This window comes from Hemitrygon akajei, chromosome 19, assembly GCF_048418815.1.
Source record: "Hemitrygon akajei chromosome 19, sHemAka1.3, whole genome shotgun sequence".
In the NCBI taxonomy this organism is placed as follows: domain Eukaryota; kingdom Metazoa; phylum Chordata; class Chondrichthyes; order Myliobatiformes; family Dasyatidae; genus Hemitrygon; species Hemitrygon akajei.
In genome coordinates this window covers 71,659,762-71,672,874 of record NC_133142.1, presented here as the reverse complement: position 1 = coordinate 71,672,874, position 13,113 = coordinate 71,659,762, and the positions used below count along the sequence as shown (strand labels likewise).

At 44.0% G+C, this 13,113-nt stretch overlaps 1 protein-coding gene across 5 annotated transcripts in view; it reads right to left on the bottom strand.

Moving 5' to 3' along the window:
• The window catches only part of plxnb1b (plexin b1b), a 379,931-nt gene that overhangs the window by 26,975 nt on the left and 339,843 nt on the right, over positions 1-13,113 (bottom strand). For all 5 annotated transcript variants that reach the window (XM_073072811.1, XM_073072812.1, XM_073072816.1 and 2 more), the window contains 4 exons: positions 12,649-12,733; positions 11,892-12,058; positions 11,541-11,701; positions 7,563-7,710 (listed from right to left, as the gene is read on the bottom strand). In XM_073072811.1, coding sequence (XP_072928912.1) covers positions 7,563-7,710; positions 11,541-11,701; positions 11,892-12,058; positions 12,649-12,733 — 561 coding nt within the window. The remainder of the gene's footprint in view (positions 1-7,562; positions 7,711-11,540; positions 11,702-11,891; positions 12,059-12,648; positions 12,734-13,113) is intronic.

Here is a 13,113-nt window from a genome sequence, read left to right as displayed (position 1 = left end):
AGTGAAACCCATGAACAGTGAACCCATGAACAGTGAAACCCATGAACGGTGAACCCATGAACAGTGAAACCCATGAACAGTAAACCCATGAAGAGTGAAACCCTTGAACGGTGAACCCATGAACGGTGAACCCATGAACAGTGAAACCCATGAACAGTGAAACCCATGAACAGTGAACCCATGAACAGTGAACCCATGAACAGTGAAACCCATGAACGGTGAACCCATGAACAGTGAAACCCATGAACGGTGAACCCATGAACAGTGAAACCCATGAACAGTGAAACCCATGAACGGTGAACCCATGAACAGTGAAACCCATGAACAGTGAACCCATGAAGAGTGAAACCCATGAACGGTGAACCCATGAACAGTGAAACCCTTGAACAGTGAACCCATGAACGGTGAACCCATGAACAGTGAACCCATGAACAGTGAAACCCATGAACAGTGAACCCATGAACAGTGAAACCCATGAACAGTGAAACCCATGAACAGTGAACCCATGAACAGTGAACCCATGAACAGTGAACCCATGAACAGTGAACCCATGAACAGTGAACCCATGAACAGTGAAACCCATGAACAGTGAAACCCATGAACGGTGAACCCATGAACAGTGAAACCCATGAACAGTGAAACCCTTGAACAGTGAACCCATGAACGGTGAACCCATGAACAGTGAACCCATGAACAGTGAACCCATGAACGGTGAACCCATGAACAGTGAACCCATGAACAGTGAAACCCATGAACAGTGAACCCATGAACAGTGAAACCCATGAACAGTGAAACCCATGAACGGTGAACCCATGAACAGTGAAACCCATGAACAGTGAAACCCTTGAACAGTGAACCCATGAACGGTGAACCCATGAACAGTGAACCCATGAACAGTGAACCCATGAACAGTGAAACCCATGAACAGTGAAACCCATGAACAGTGAACCCATGAACGGTGAACCCATGAACAGTGAAACCCATGAACAGTGAACCCATGAACAGTGAACCCATGAACAGTGAACCCATGAACGGTGAACCCATGAACGGTGAACCCATGAACAGTGAAACCCATGAACAGTGAAACCCATGAACAGTGAACCCATGAACAGTGAACCCATGAACAGTGAAACCCATGAACAGTGAAACCCATGAACAGTGAAACCCATGAACAGTGAACCCATGAACGGTGAACCCATGAACAGTGAAACCCATGAACAGTGAAACCCATGAACAGTGAAACCCATGAACAGTGAAACCCATGAACAGTGAACCCATGAACGGTGAACCCATGAACAGTGAAACCCATGAACAGTGAAACCCATGAACAGTGAACCCATGAACAGTGAACCCATGAACAGTGAAACCCATGAACAGTGAAACCCATGAACAGTGAACCCATGAACAGTGAAACCCATGGACAGTGAACCCATGAACAGTGAACCCATGAACAGTGAACCCATGAACAGTGAACCCATGAACGGTGAAACCCATGAACGGTGAACCCATGAACGGTGAACCCATGAACAGTGAAACCCATGAACGGTGAACCCATGAACAGTGAACCCATGAACAGTGAAACCCATGAACGGTGAACCCATGAACAGTGAAACCCATGAACAGTGAAACCCATGCACAGTGAACCCATGAACGGTGAACCCATGAACGGTGAAACCCATGAACAGTGAACCCATGAACAGTGAACCCATGAACAGTGAAACCCATGAACGGTGAACCCATGAACGGTGAACCCATGAACAGTGAAACCCATGAACGGTGAACCCATGAACAGTGAACCCATGAACAGTGAACCCATGAACAGTGAAACCCATGAACGGTGAACCCATGAACGGTGAACCCATGAACAGTGAAACCCATGAACAGTGAACCCATGAACAGTGAACCCATGAACAGTGAACCCATGAACAGTGAACCCATGAACAGTGAAACCCATGAACGGCGAACCCATGAACAGTGAACCCATGAACGGTGAACCCATGAACGGTGAACCCATGAACGGTGAACCCATGAACAGTGAACCCATGAACAGTGAACCCATGAACAGTGAAACCCATGAACAGTGAACCCATGAACAGTAAACCCATGTACAGTGAAACCCATGAACGGTGAACCCATGAACAGTGAAACCCATGAACGGTGAAACCCATGAACAGTGAAACCCATGAACAGTGAACCCATGAACAGTGAAACCCATGAACAGTGAAACCCATGAACGGTGAACCCATGAACAGTGAAACCCATGAACAGTGAAACCCTTGAACAGTGAACCCATGAACGGTGAACCCATGAACAGTGAACCCATGAACAGTGAACCCATGAACAGTGAAACCCATGAACAGTGAAACCCATGAACAGTGAACCCATGAACGGTGAACCCATGAACAGTGAAACCCATGAACAGTGAACCCATGAACAGTGAACCCATGAACAGTGAACCCATGAACGGTGAACCCATGAACGGTGAACCCATGAACAGTGAAACCCATGAACAGTGAAACCCATGAACAGTGAACCCATGAACAGTGAACCCATGAACAGTGAAACCCATGAACAGTGAAACCCATGAACAGTGAAACCCATGAACAGTGAACCCATGAACGGTGAACCCATGAACAGTGAAACCCATGAACAGTGAAACCCATGAACAGTGAAACCCATGAACAGTGAAACCCATGAACAGTGAACCCATGAACAGTGAAACCCATGAACAGTGAAACCCATGAACGGTGAACCCATGAACAGTGAAACCCATGAACAGTGAAACCCATGAACAGTGAACCCATGAACAGTGAACCCATGAACAGTGAAACCCATGAACAGTGAAACCCATGAACAGTGAACCCATGAACAGTGAAACCCATGGACAGTGAACCCATGAACAGTGAACCCATGAACAGTGAACCCATGAACGGTGAACCCATGAACGGTGAAACCCATGAACGGTGAACCCATGAACGGTGAACCCATGAACAGTGAAACCCATGAACGGTGAACCCATGAACAGTGAACCCATGAACAGTGAAACCCATGAACGGTGAACCCATGAACAGTGAAACCCATGAACAGTGAAACCCATGCACAGTGAACCCATGAACGGTGAACCCATGAACGGTGAAACCCATGAACAGTGAACCCATGAACAGTGAACCCATGAACAGTGAAACCCATGAACGGTGAACCCATGAACGGTGAACCCATGAACAGTGAAACCCATGAACGGTGAACCCATGAACAGTGAACCCATGAACAGTGAACCCATGAACAGTGAACCCATGAACAGTGAAACCCATGAACGGTGAACCCATGAACGGTGAACCCATGAACAGTGAAACCCATGAACAGTGAACCCATGAACAGTGAACCCATGAACAGTGAACCCATGAACAGTGAACCCATGAACAGTGAAACCCATGAACGGCGAACCCATGAACAGTGAACCCATGAACGGTGAACCCATGAACGGTGAACCCATGAACGGTGAACCCATGAACGGTGAACCCATGAACAGTGAACCCATGAACAGTGAACCCATGAACAGTGAAACCCATGAACAGTGAACCCATGAACAGTAAACCCATGTACAGTGAAACCCATGAACGGTGAACCCATGAACAGTGAAACCCATGAACGGTGAAACCCATGAACAGTGAAACCCATGAACAGTGAACCCATGAACAGTAAACCCATGTACAGTGAAACCCATGAACGGTGAACCCATGAACAGTGAAACCCATGAACGGTGAAACCCATGAACAGTGAAACCCATGAACAGTGAACCCATGAACAGTAAACCCATGTACAGTGAAACCCATGAACGGTGAACCCATGAACAGTGAAACCCATGAACGGTGAACCCATGAACAGTGAAACCCATGAACGGTGAACCCATGAACAGTGAACCCATGAACGGTGAAACCCATGAACAGTGAACCCATGTACAGTGAAACCCATGAACAGTGAACCCATGAACAGTGAACCCATGAACGGTGAACCCATGAACAGTGAACCCATGAACAGTAAACCCATGAACAGTGAAACCCATGAACAGTGAAACCCTTGAACAGTGAACCCATGAACAGTGAAACCCATGAACGGTGAACCCATGAACAGTGAACCCATGAACAGTGAAACCCATGAACAGTGAACCCATGAACAGTGAACCCATGAACAGTGAACCCATGAACAGTGAAACCCATGAACAGTGAAACCCTTGAACAGTGAACCCATGAACAGTGAAACCCATGAACAGTGAAACCCTTGAACAGTGAACCCATGAACAGTGAACCCATGAACAGTGAAACCCATGAACAGTGAACCCATGAACAGAGAAACCCATGAACAGTGAACCCATGAACAGTGAAACCCATGAACAGTGAACCCATGAACAGTGAAACCCATGAACAGTGAAACCCATGAACAGTGAAACCCTTGAACAGTGAACCCATGAACAGTGAAACCCATGAACAGTGAAACCCATGAACAGTGAACCCATGAACAGTGAACCCATGAACAGTGAACCCATGAACGGTGAAACCCATGAACGGTGAAACCCATGAACGGTGAAACCCATGAACAGTGCCTTGGTGTATTTCTCCCTCTGCCACAAAGCGACAGACTTCACCACACATGCCAGTGTCATTAAGCCTGATTCTCTCTAATACTACTCTCTTTTCCAATTTGTATTTTGTGCAATGTATAGAGGTGCAGAAAGGGTAAATGCATGTGGGCTTTCCCCCGTGAACTAGAGGTTGTACGTTTAGGGTGAGAAGTGAAATGTTTATGGGCAATCTGAGGGGGATCTTCCTCATTCAGAGTGTGGAACAAGCTGGCAGTGGAAGTCGATGCAGGGTTAATAGCAACAGATGCATGGTAGCGTAGCAGTTAGCACAGTGCTAAATAACTTGGACTGTCAAGAGTTTGGAGTTCAGTTCCGGTGCCATCTGTATGTTCTCCCTGTGACTGCATGGGCTTCCTTCAGATGCTCCGGTTTCCTCCCACAGTCCACAGATGTGCTGCCTATAGGTCATTCTAAACTGTCCTATCATTAGGCTAATGTTAAACAGGTGGGTTGTTGGCTGGAAGGGCCTGTTCACAGCACCTTTAAATAAATAAAAATAATAACATTTAACAGAAGCCTAGATCGGTAGATGGATGGGAGAGGTATGCAGAGCCAGGGTCCTGGTGCTGATAGACGGGACTAGGTAGACAAACGGTTTGGTACAGACTAGACGAACCTGTTTCTGTACTGCAGTGCTCAATGATTCTAAAACGCTTGGCACATATTACTTAATGGCAAAAATTGGATCAAACCATAATATTGGGCCACGGGGAACCACGGTAGTAAGGCAGGTGAAAGAATTTGTCGCGTCTCCAGGGACCCAACTATGATCTTGACATCTGTTGCTGTCTGTGCAGAGAATGCACGTCCTCCCCGTGGGTGTGCTGTTGCAAGCACCACATTAAATGGCTACTGTCAATTCCCTGCGGAGTAGATGAATCAGACTGAGGTGAGGTATCAGGCAAGTACGTGTCAACTGGCCTCACCGTGAACAACTTATAAAGACAACTATGCAGCAATAACTTCCGAAAAATCCCCCAAGATAGAAGCTATTCTTCAGGAAGTGATGTTCATACAAATTGAACTGCATCTCTAGAGGACAGAACACGGAAAGAATTAGTTTCAGGGAAATGCTGGGATTCCCCTGAGTGCTGGTACAGACTCAGAGGGCCAATTAGCATCTTGTGTCATAAGGAAATATTTCAATTTCTGACATGTGATATCAACAGCCAATTCAAAAGAAGCAAAGTGTGCAGGAAGTAGTGACACCTCGAGGGATATTGATTTTATACACTTATGTTTAATTAGCCTGTTACTTTTATTTCAATGGAAGTTCATCACCAGCCAGCCCTGTTATAGATCAAAGCTTCTTTGAACTAATAAGTACAGTTTATGGCTCTCTTGACTTGTGACTTGATGCCTGCCATGGGTTGTGAGGGCCCAGGGCTGTCCTGTCCATTATCAGACACCAAGGACTCTTTACTTACTCTTAACTCTGCACCATTCCCTCCCATCTGTTTTTTAATGATCCCCCTCCTTCCACCTCCCCATTCTGCTCCATTTGATCTCATGTAAACTCAAGCTTTAATAGAGCTGACTCATTTGGTACAGGTTTACTCTTGTCGCGTGTACAGACTCAGTGAGAAGCTTCTGCTAACATGCCTGGCTTGAAACTGTGCTGTATCAAAAATGCAGAGGTCGGGATTTAACAAGTGTAGAAATCACCATTTCGTGATTTTTTTTCTTTTGGTCATTTCTGATGTAGCATTAGTGAGGGAGAACCAGGTGCAATTCAATTTCAAGGCACCTTTGCCTATGTTGATCTGATCTGATTTTATATCTGATTTTATATATCTCCATTTGTTTTGTTCTGAGCCATGAAGATTGGCCTACCAATCTCTCAGAATCTGCAATTCTCCTGCACTTCAAACAATCTATCTTGGCCTGGAAAATGTAGAACAATTCAGCATGTACAGCTCTCTGGAGCAAAGAATCAAATTTGATGTTCTTCTGCTGGATTTAGAATTGGGTTTAGTTCAATTTGCACTCTAAAAGGTAAAGACTTGAGTAACATTCTAGTTCAGTCCAGGGGCACGGTGTCAATATTCAGACCAATATCAAGCCGAGGTCCCATCTGTCCTCTCAACGGAATTATAAATGTTTGTACAGTGTTATTTCGATGAGCAAAGATGCGCACTCTACCAGGTAGCTCTAAATCAACCATGTCTCCATTTTCCCATCACTCTTTTGTGGGCCCTGGTGACATGGAAATGTTTTGCTCTTTTGCCCCATATTATACTTGTAAGAAAAAGCTTTTGAATAACATCTTTAATTCATAGTAAAATACTTCTGTAAGTTACAAGGTTGTAAAAAATCTACTTAAGAGAAGGTACTTTACTAAAGCTGTATTTATTGTTGGGAGCTTCATTAGTTGCCATCTTTGGAGTTGTGGAGGACGAGAAGTGACTTGACAAGAGGGATATATGACTATGAGGCACAGACAGAGTGGACAGCTAGTGCCTTTTGCCCAGGGTGTCATTGGCTAATACCAGAGGACATCCTTTTCAGGTGAGTACAGGAAAAGTCAGGGGAGATTTCAAAGGTAGGTGTGTGTTTTTTAATACACACACAGTGCTTGGAATGCATTGCTGGGGATGGTGGTAGAGGCTGATATAAAACAAACATTTAATTAAGAGGGTCTTAAGCACATGGATGAAAGAAAAATGGAGGGTTCTGGGCTGTGTAAGATGGGAGGGTTAGATAGGATCATAAAACAAAAGACACATGAGCAGAATTTAGTCACTGGGCCCATCAGGTCAGCTCCAACATTCTATCATGGCTACTTTGTTATCCCCATTCCTCTGCCTTCTCAGATGATAGTGTTACAGAGTAGAAGGTTGACACAACGTCGTAGGCCAAAGGGCCTGTACTCTGCTGTGCTGCACGGTTCAATGCTCTACGCTCTTTCATTATCCAAACTTACCCGACCCAGCTTGTGTTCTGCAATAGTACAGGAGTCCATGAAGGTCTGAGCGATGACTGATAGCATGGCGTCTACATTGTCCGACACCTGAACGTCAAAGGTGAAGTGTGGATTCTTTATGATGTTTATCCAAAAACGAAGAGGAAGGCTGGAAAAGAAAATCCATAATTTTATAAATCTGTGTTATCTTTACATATTTAACCCTTCTTAAGATTTAATGACCCAAATCAAGGACTCTTTTTTCAAACATTTCCTTAAGTAGTTGAAGCTTGATTCCCAAATTATCATACTGGAATTGTTCATACTGCCTTTCCCATGATGCTCTGTAATATCAGCAATTACTATTTGAATCAGTGATGCCTTTAACTGAAAACAATATTCCACATCAGTCTCGAAAAATGCAACATGAAATGTGGATCATGAACTATTACCTGCCTATTAAATGATATAATAACAATCGAAATATTATTAATTAGGGTGCACGGTAGTGTAGTAGTTAGCATGACAATATTACAGTTCAGGGCTTTGGATTTCGAAGTAAATTCTGACATCATCTGTAAGGAGTCCTCCCCATGGATTGCAAACACGAGGAAATCTGCAGATGCTGGAAATTCAAGCAACACACACAAAATGCTGGTGGAACACAGCAGGCCAGGCAGCATCTATAGGGAGAAGCACTGTTGACGTTTCGGGCCGAGACCCTTCGTTAGGACTAACTGAAAGGAAAGATAGTAAGAGATTTGAAAGTAGTGGGGGGAGGGGGAAATGCGAAATGATAGGAGAAGACCGGAGGGGGTGGGATGAAGCTGAGAGCTGGAAAGGTGATTGGCAAAAGGGATACAGAGCTGGAGAAGGGAAAGGATCATGGGACGGGAAGCCTCAGGAGAAGGAAAGGGGGGGGAAGCACCAGAGGGAGATGGAGAACAGGCAGAGTGATGGGCAGAGAGAGAGAAAAAGAGGGGGGGGGGGAACTAAATATATCAGGGATGGGGCAAGAAGGGGAGAGGGGCACTAACAGAAGTTAGAGAAGTCAATGTTCATGCCATCAGGTTGGAGGCTACCGAGACGGTATATAAGGTTTTGTTCCTCCAACCTGAGTGTGGCTTCATCTTGACAGTAGAGGAGGCCATGGATAGACATATCAGAATGGGAATGGGACGTGGAATTAAAATGTGTGGCCACTGGGAGATCCTGCTTTCTCTGGCGGACAGAGCGTAGGTGTGTCTGCCAGAGAAAGCAGGATCTCCCAGTGGCCACACATTTTACCCATGGATTGAGTAGGTTCCTTCTGGGTGCTCTGATTTCATCCCACAGTCCAAAGCCATACCTGTTAGTTCGTTCATTGGTCTTTGTAAGTTGTACTGTGACCAGGCTAGGGTTAAATCAGTGGATTGCTGAGGTGGTGTGGCTGGAAGGGTTTAATTCACGATGCATCTCAGTCAATCAATCCACGAATGAATGACTGAATGATAAGTGAGCAAATGAATAAATAAATCCATTTAATAAATAGTTGGATATATTGAAGCAAGACTAGGAACCCTGTTTGTAGCCATGTAGTGGCATAAAGGTGTCAGAGTATATTTAAATATTGCTACTGATGGCCAGTTAACTTCAGTAACATCCAGGTTTGATGGAGAAGGGAAAGATTTAGAAGAGATTTGAGGTGCATGGTTTTCCACTCTGAGGGTGGTGAACATATGGAATAAGTTGTCAGAGATATTCTCATGGTGGTATGTCATTGAAAGTATGTCGATAACTTTAATATCAGGATACCAAGGATAGAAACTTCTTTTAGGCAAGATCTGAGGTATTCAACTTGTTTCTTTCCAAGTAGAAAAATAGGATTAGTTGTTTGAATCTCTTTGTAAGGTAGCTAGATAAAGGGCTAATATACTATGATATTTTCAAGATGCTCAAGTCAGTCTCAACCAATGCTTTCAATTATAATGTGTAATCACTACTTAATGATCTCCAAATCTAAACCTGTTAAGATCCTAGAAAGAACTGCTAGTTGACTAGTTATTAGTATTACTAATAGTTGAATCAGAGAGTTATATACCAGAGAAACAAGCCCTTTAGCTAATCTCATCGATGGTGATCAGAATGCTTATCTACGCTGGTCTCATATCCCCCTGTTTGGACCAGGCCCATATCCCCAAGAGTGACCACTCAGATCACTGTACAAAATACCTTTGTTCTGTTATGATCCCCACACTGTGGATGTTGATGTGCACATCACCCTGATGTGAGATCTCTTTCTGTATTGCTCCATTTTGTGGAGATTGCTGCAGTCACTGCTCTCTCTAACCCTTCTCATGGTACATCTGGCAAGTATTTTGGTCACCACCCTTCTCTTGCACAAGATCTCCCTCCCAGATTGCATCTTATTGATAAGGACTTGTATGTCAGTTTAAATTATGTGGGTGTTCACTCCTCTGCCTCACAACCTGCATGTTCTCCCTGGCAGCCAGGGTATGGATGTGATGGTGAGAGTGACGTTAAAGGCTGTAGATCCTTTGCTGAACATTGTAAAGCAAAACGTCAGGAAATGCATTAAGTTGAGTAAGCCCCTAACCAGAAATGCAAAGGCTTCATTTTGGCATTACCACTAAATAAAACCATGTTTAGGTATAGCAAAAAAGCATGTATGGTTTCTAAATAATATTTAAGAAGTTCAAGTACATTCATTATCGGAAGATGCACATCGTGTACAACCTTGAGATTCATCTTCTTGCAGACAGCCACAAAACAAAGAAACACAATAGAACCTATTTAAACCCCACCCCCCACAACAAAGACCGTCAAACACCAAATATGCGGGAAAAAAGAACAAATCGTGCAAACAATAAAAAAGTAAACAAATAACTCACAGAACATGCACCACAGAATCCCTAAAAGTGTGACAACAGCCATGGAGCCGTTTCTACACTGTAGCCAGTCCAGAAGCCCGATGGCTGTAGGCCATAACTACAGGGGCAGTTCAGCACTGAGATGAGTAACCCCCTTTGAACAGTGAGCTGGACACTGGTTTGTCCTTTGCCTTTGATTTACTAATAAGGACTAACAGAGGTAGCCAAATAGAAGGTAAAGACAAAGCATATGGATAAAGATTAAAGATATGAGAAAAAAAAATCACTGCTCTAGTCACTTCACCTGCAACTAAGCGAATGCTTCCATTTTTATTGTGCAAGGGTTAACAACACGTAACCACAAAATTTCCAGACGTGTATTTATGTCCACTGCAAAATGGACTGGACGTGTTTAATTACAGAGCACCAATTGCTCGAGTTCAAATTTGCTTCCTCCTAGTCTGTCAGTTTTCTGTGTAATTACAAATTTAATCAATAAAAACAAAGCTGAAAAGCCACAGAATTTTAGATAAAGAACATTATGGTGTTTTATGAATTCAAAGCAAAACACCTGCCTTAAATAGATCATTTAAAGATAGAGAGAGCAGATGGAAAATAGTGTTCAAACAGCAGTAAACATCAGAAGGATCTTTGGAATGCTGAATTCCTCAAAAATATAACAGCAGTCACACAACACGGCATAGTCCAGGTCTGCACCCCAGCTCTGCATATAGAGAAAAAACGTATTTGAAAAATAATCATTCTTCAAATTTCAAAGGACTACCAAATCACTTTCCTTGACTGTTATTCTGGTTGGAGGCCAATGACCAGTGCTGGGGCCTCTGTTGTTTGTGATATCGGACAAGCTCAAGTTCAGTTTATTGTCATTCAAAAATACACGTACACCATCAAATGAAACTATGTTCCTGCGGACCAAGGTGTACAACACAGTACATCTAACAAACACAATACTAAGTTATATTACCACAAATAACTTAAAAAATAACACCATCCTCAGCCTGTGTTGGTAATTGCTGCAAATGGTGCATTTCACTGAATGTTTCGATGTACATGTGACAAATAAAGCTAATCTTTATCTTTTTACCACAGGTGAAGAACAGTTGTTTACCTGTTTGTTTTCCAGATGTGAATTGTTTCTGCATCAGTTATTCCGTGGTGCACAGCCTGTTCATCCAGGAGATCAAAAAAATATTTAACGGCGAGAGGTACAGGCCGGCTGGTGCTGAGAATCACCTGAAAGAGGTCATCCACAAACTTCTGCAGGGTGCCCTGGAAGAAATGGCAAGGCGCAAGGCTCAAATGGTCACCTTTACAACTGCTGATGCTTCAAAACCTAGTTGCTCACTACTAATTTTACAAGTAATTTGGGTGAGAGGGCAAAGCATTAGAAATAATCAGAAAGGTATTGATTCTGCAAATCTGCTTTCAAACATGCCTCCGTTTTTATTCTGGCTCCTACCTTCATAGAGAGCAAGCGTGTTAAGTAGATCTCTGGGATAGCCTTCGCTCGCTCCCGTTCCCGTAGGCTGCCTCGTCTGTGCTTGGGCAGCTCAGGCTCTTCACTGGCTTTCACTAGGTGCCACACTTTCATCCCTCCTTCATCTGCGTCCTCCAGCATTGGCGTCTCTGAGATGGGAAAACAGTCAGTGACAGGAGTAGAGTTCCAAATGGCAACAAAAGAAAACAAAAAGTCTAAGCATACCCAAGGCAAAACACTTCCACTTAGTCAAACCTACTGATCACTTCAGCACTGAACCTCAAAGTTAATGAGCATCACTGAGGAAATACTGGATTGCCGGAAGAGAAACTTTTAGAGTCTGCCTTCCTGGGTGAAACCAACAGGTTCCACTGCGATCTTTCAAAGAGCAGGTTGTGTTTTGGGAATGATCAGTTAGGGCCTTGCTATGGCTAACCGGCTATAGCGCTCCTGACATTACACTTCAAATAGAGCTTCATTGATTAATATATCAAGTGGTTTCTTACTTAAATCTTATAACCAACTGTGCGTGTTCTCAGCTGTTTTTCTGCTTAGTTTCCATAAAATGCCGCAGTAGACCATTCGGCCCATGATGTTGTGCTTACATTTTAACCGGCCCCAAGATCAATCTAACCCCTCCCTCCTGTTGGTTACTCAAGACCAGCCTTATTTTTTTGTTCCTTCTCCTAGAGGTTCAGCCGCAAGAGCAAGAGGCATAAAGATTTTGATGTTCACTCACTCTCTCCTGCAATGTAGTCATGATTCTCATGGTGGATGTGCTTGCTGAGGCGTGGAACAAGGGCAACCGTGGCCCCATCAGTCACCTAATAAAGTGATAAAGCACAATGATGGAACGAGTCTGGTGAGCACAGCAGCTTGGTAATGTACGACCATTCACAACAGGCCCGACAGGCGTGCAAGCAACAAAAGATGCATCACATGATCCAGATAAGGGGGAGGTTACTTGGGTTGACGGTACCTGGAGATCTGGGCCTTGGCTTTCTCCACCATAACTCTGAGTGGGACCTTAACTTACCAAGAGAAAGCACCCCACTCCTGCCTATCATCTTCACATAGTTTTTGTTAATGTTATGTGCAAATGAAAGATAGCTGCCTTGGGCTACCTTTCAGTTTCTATCCACAGGAGGTGAGGGACACACCTAATGACCGACTCTGCAGGAGGGGATGGCCATCACTAATGAGG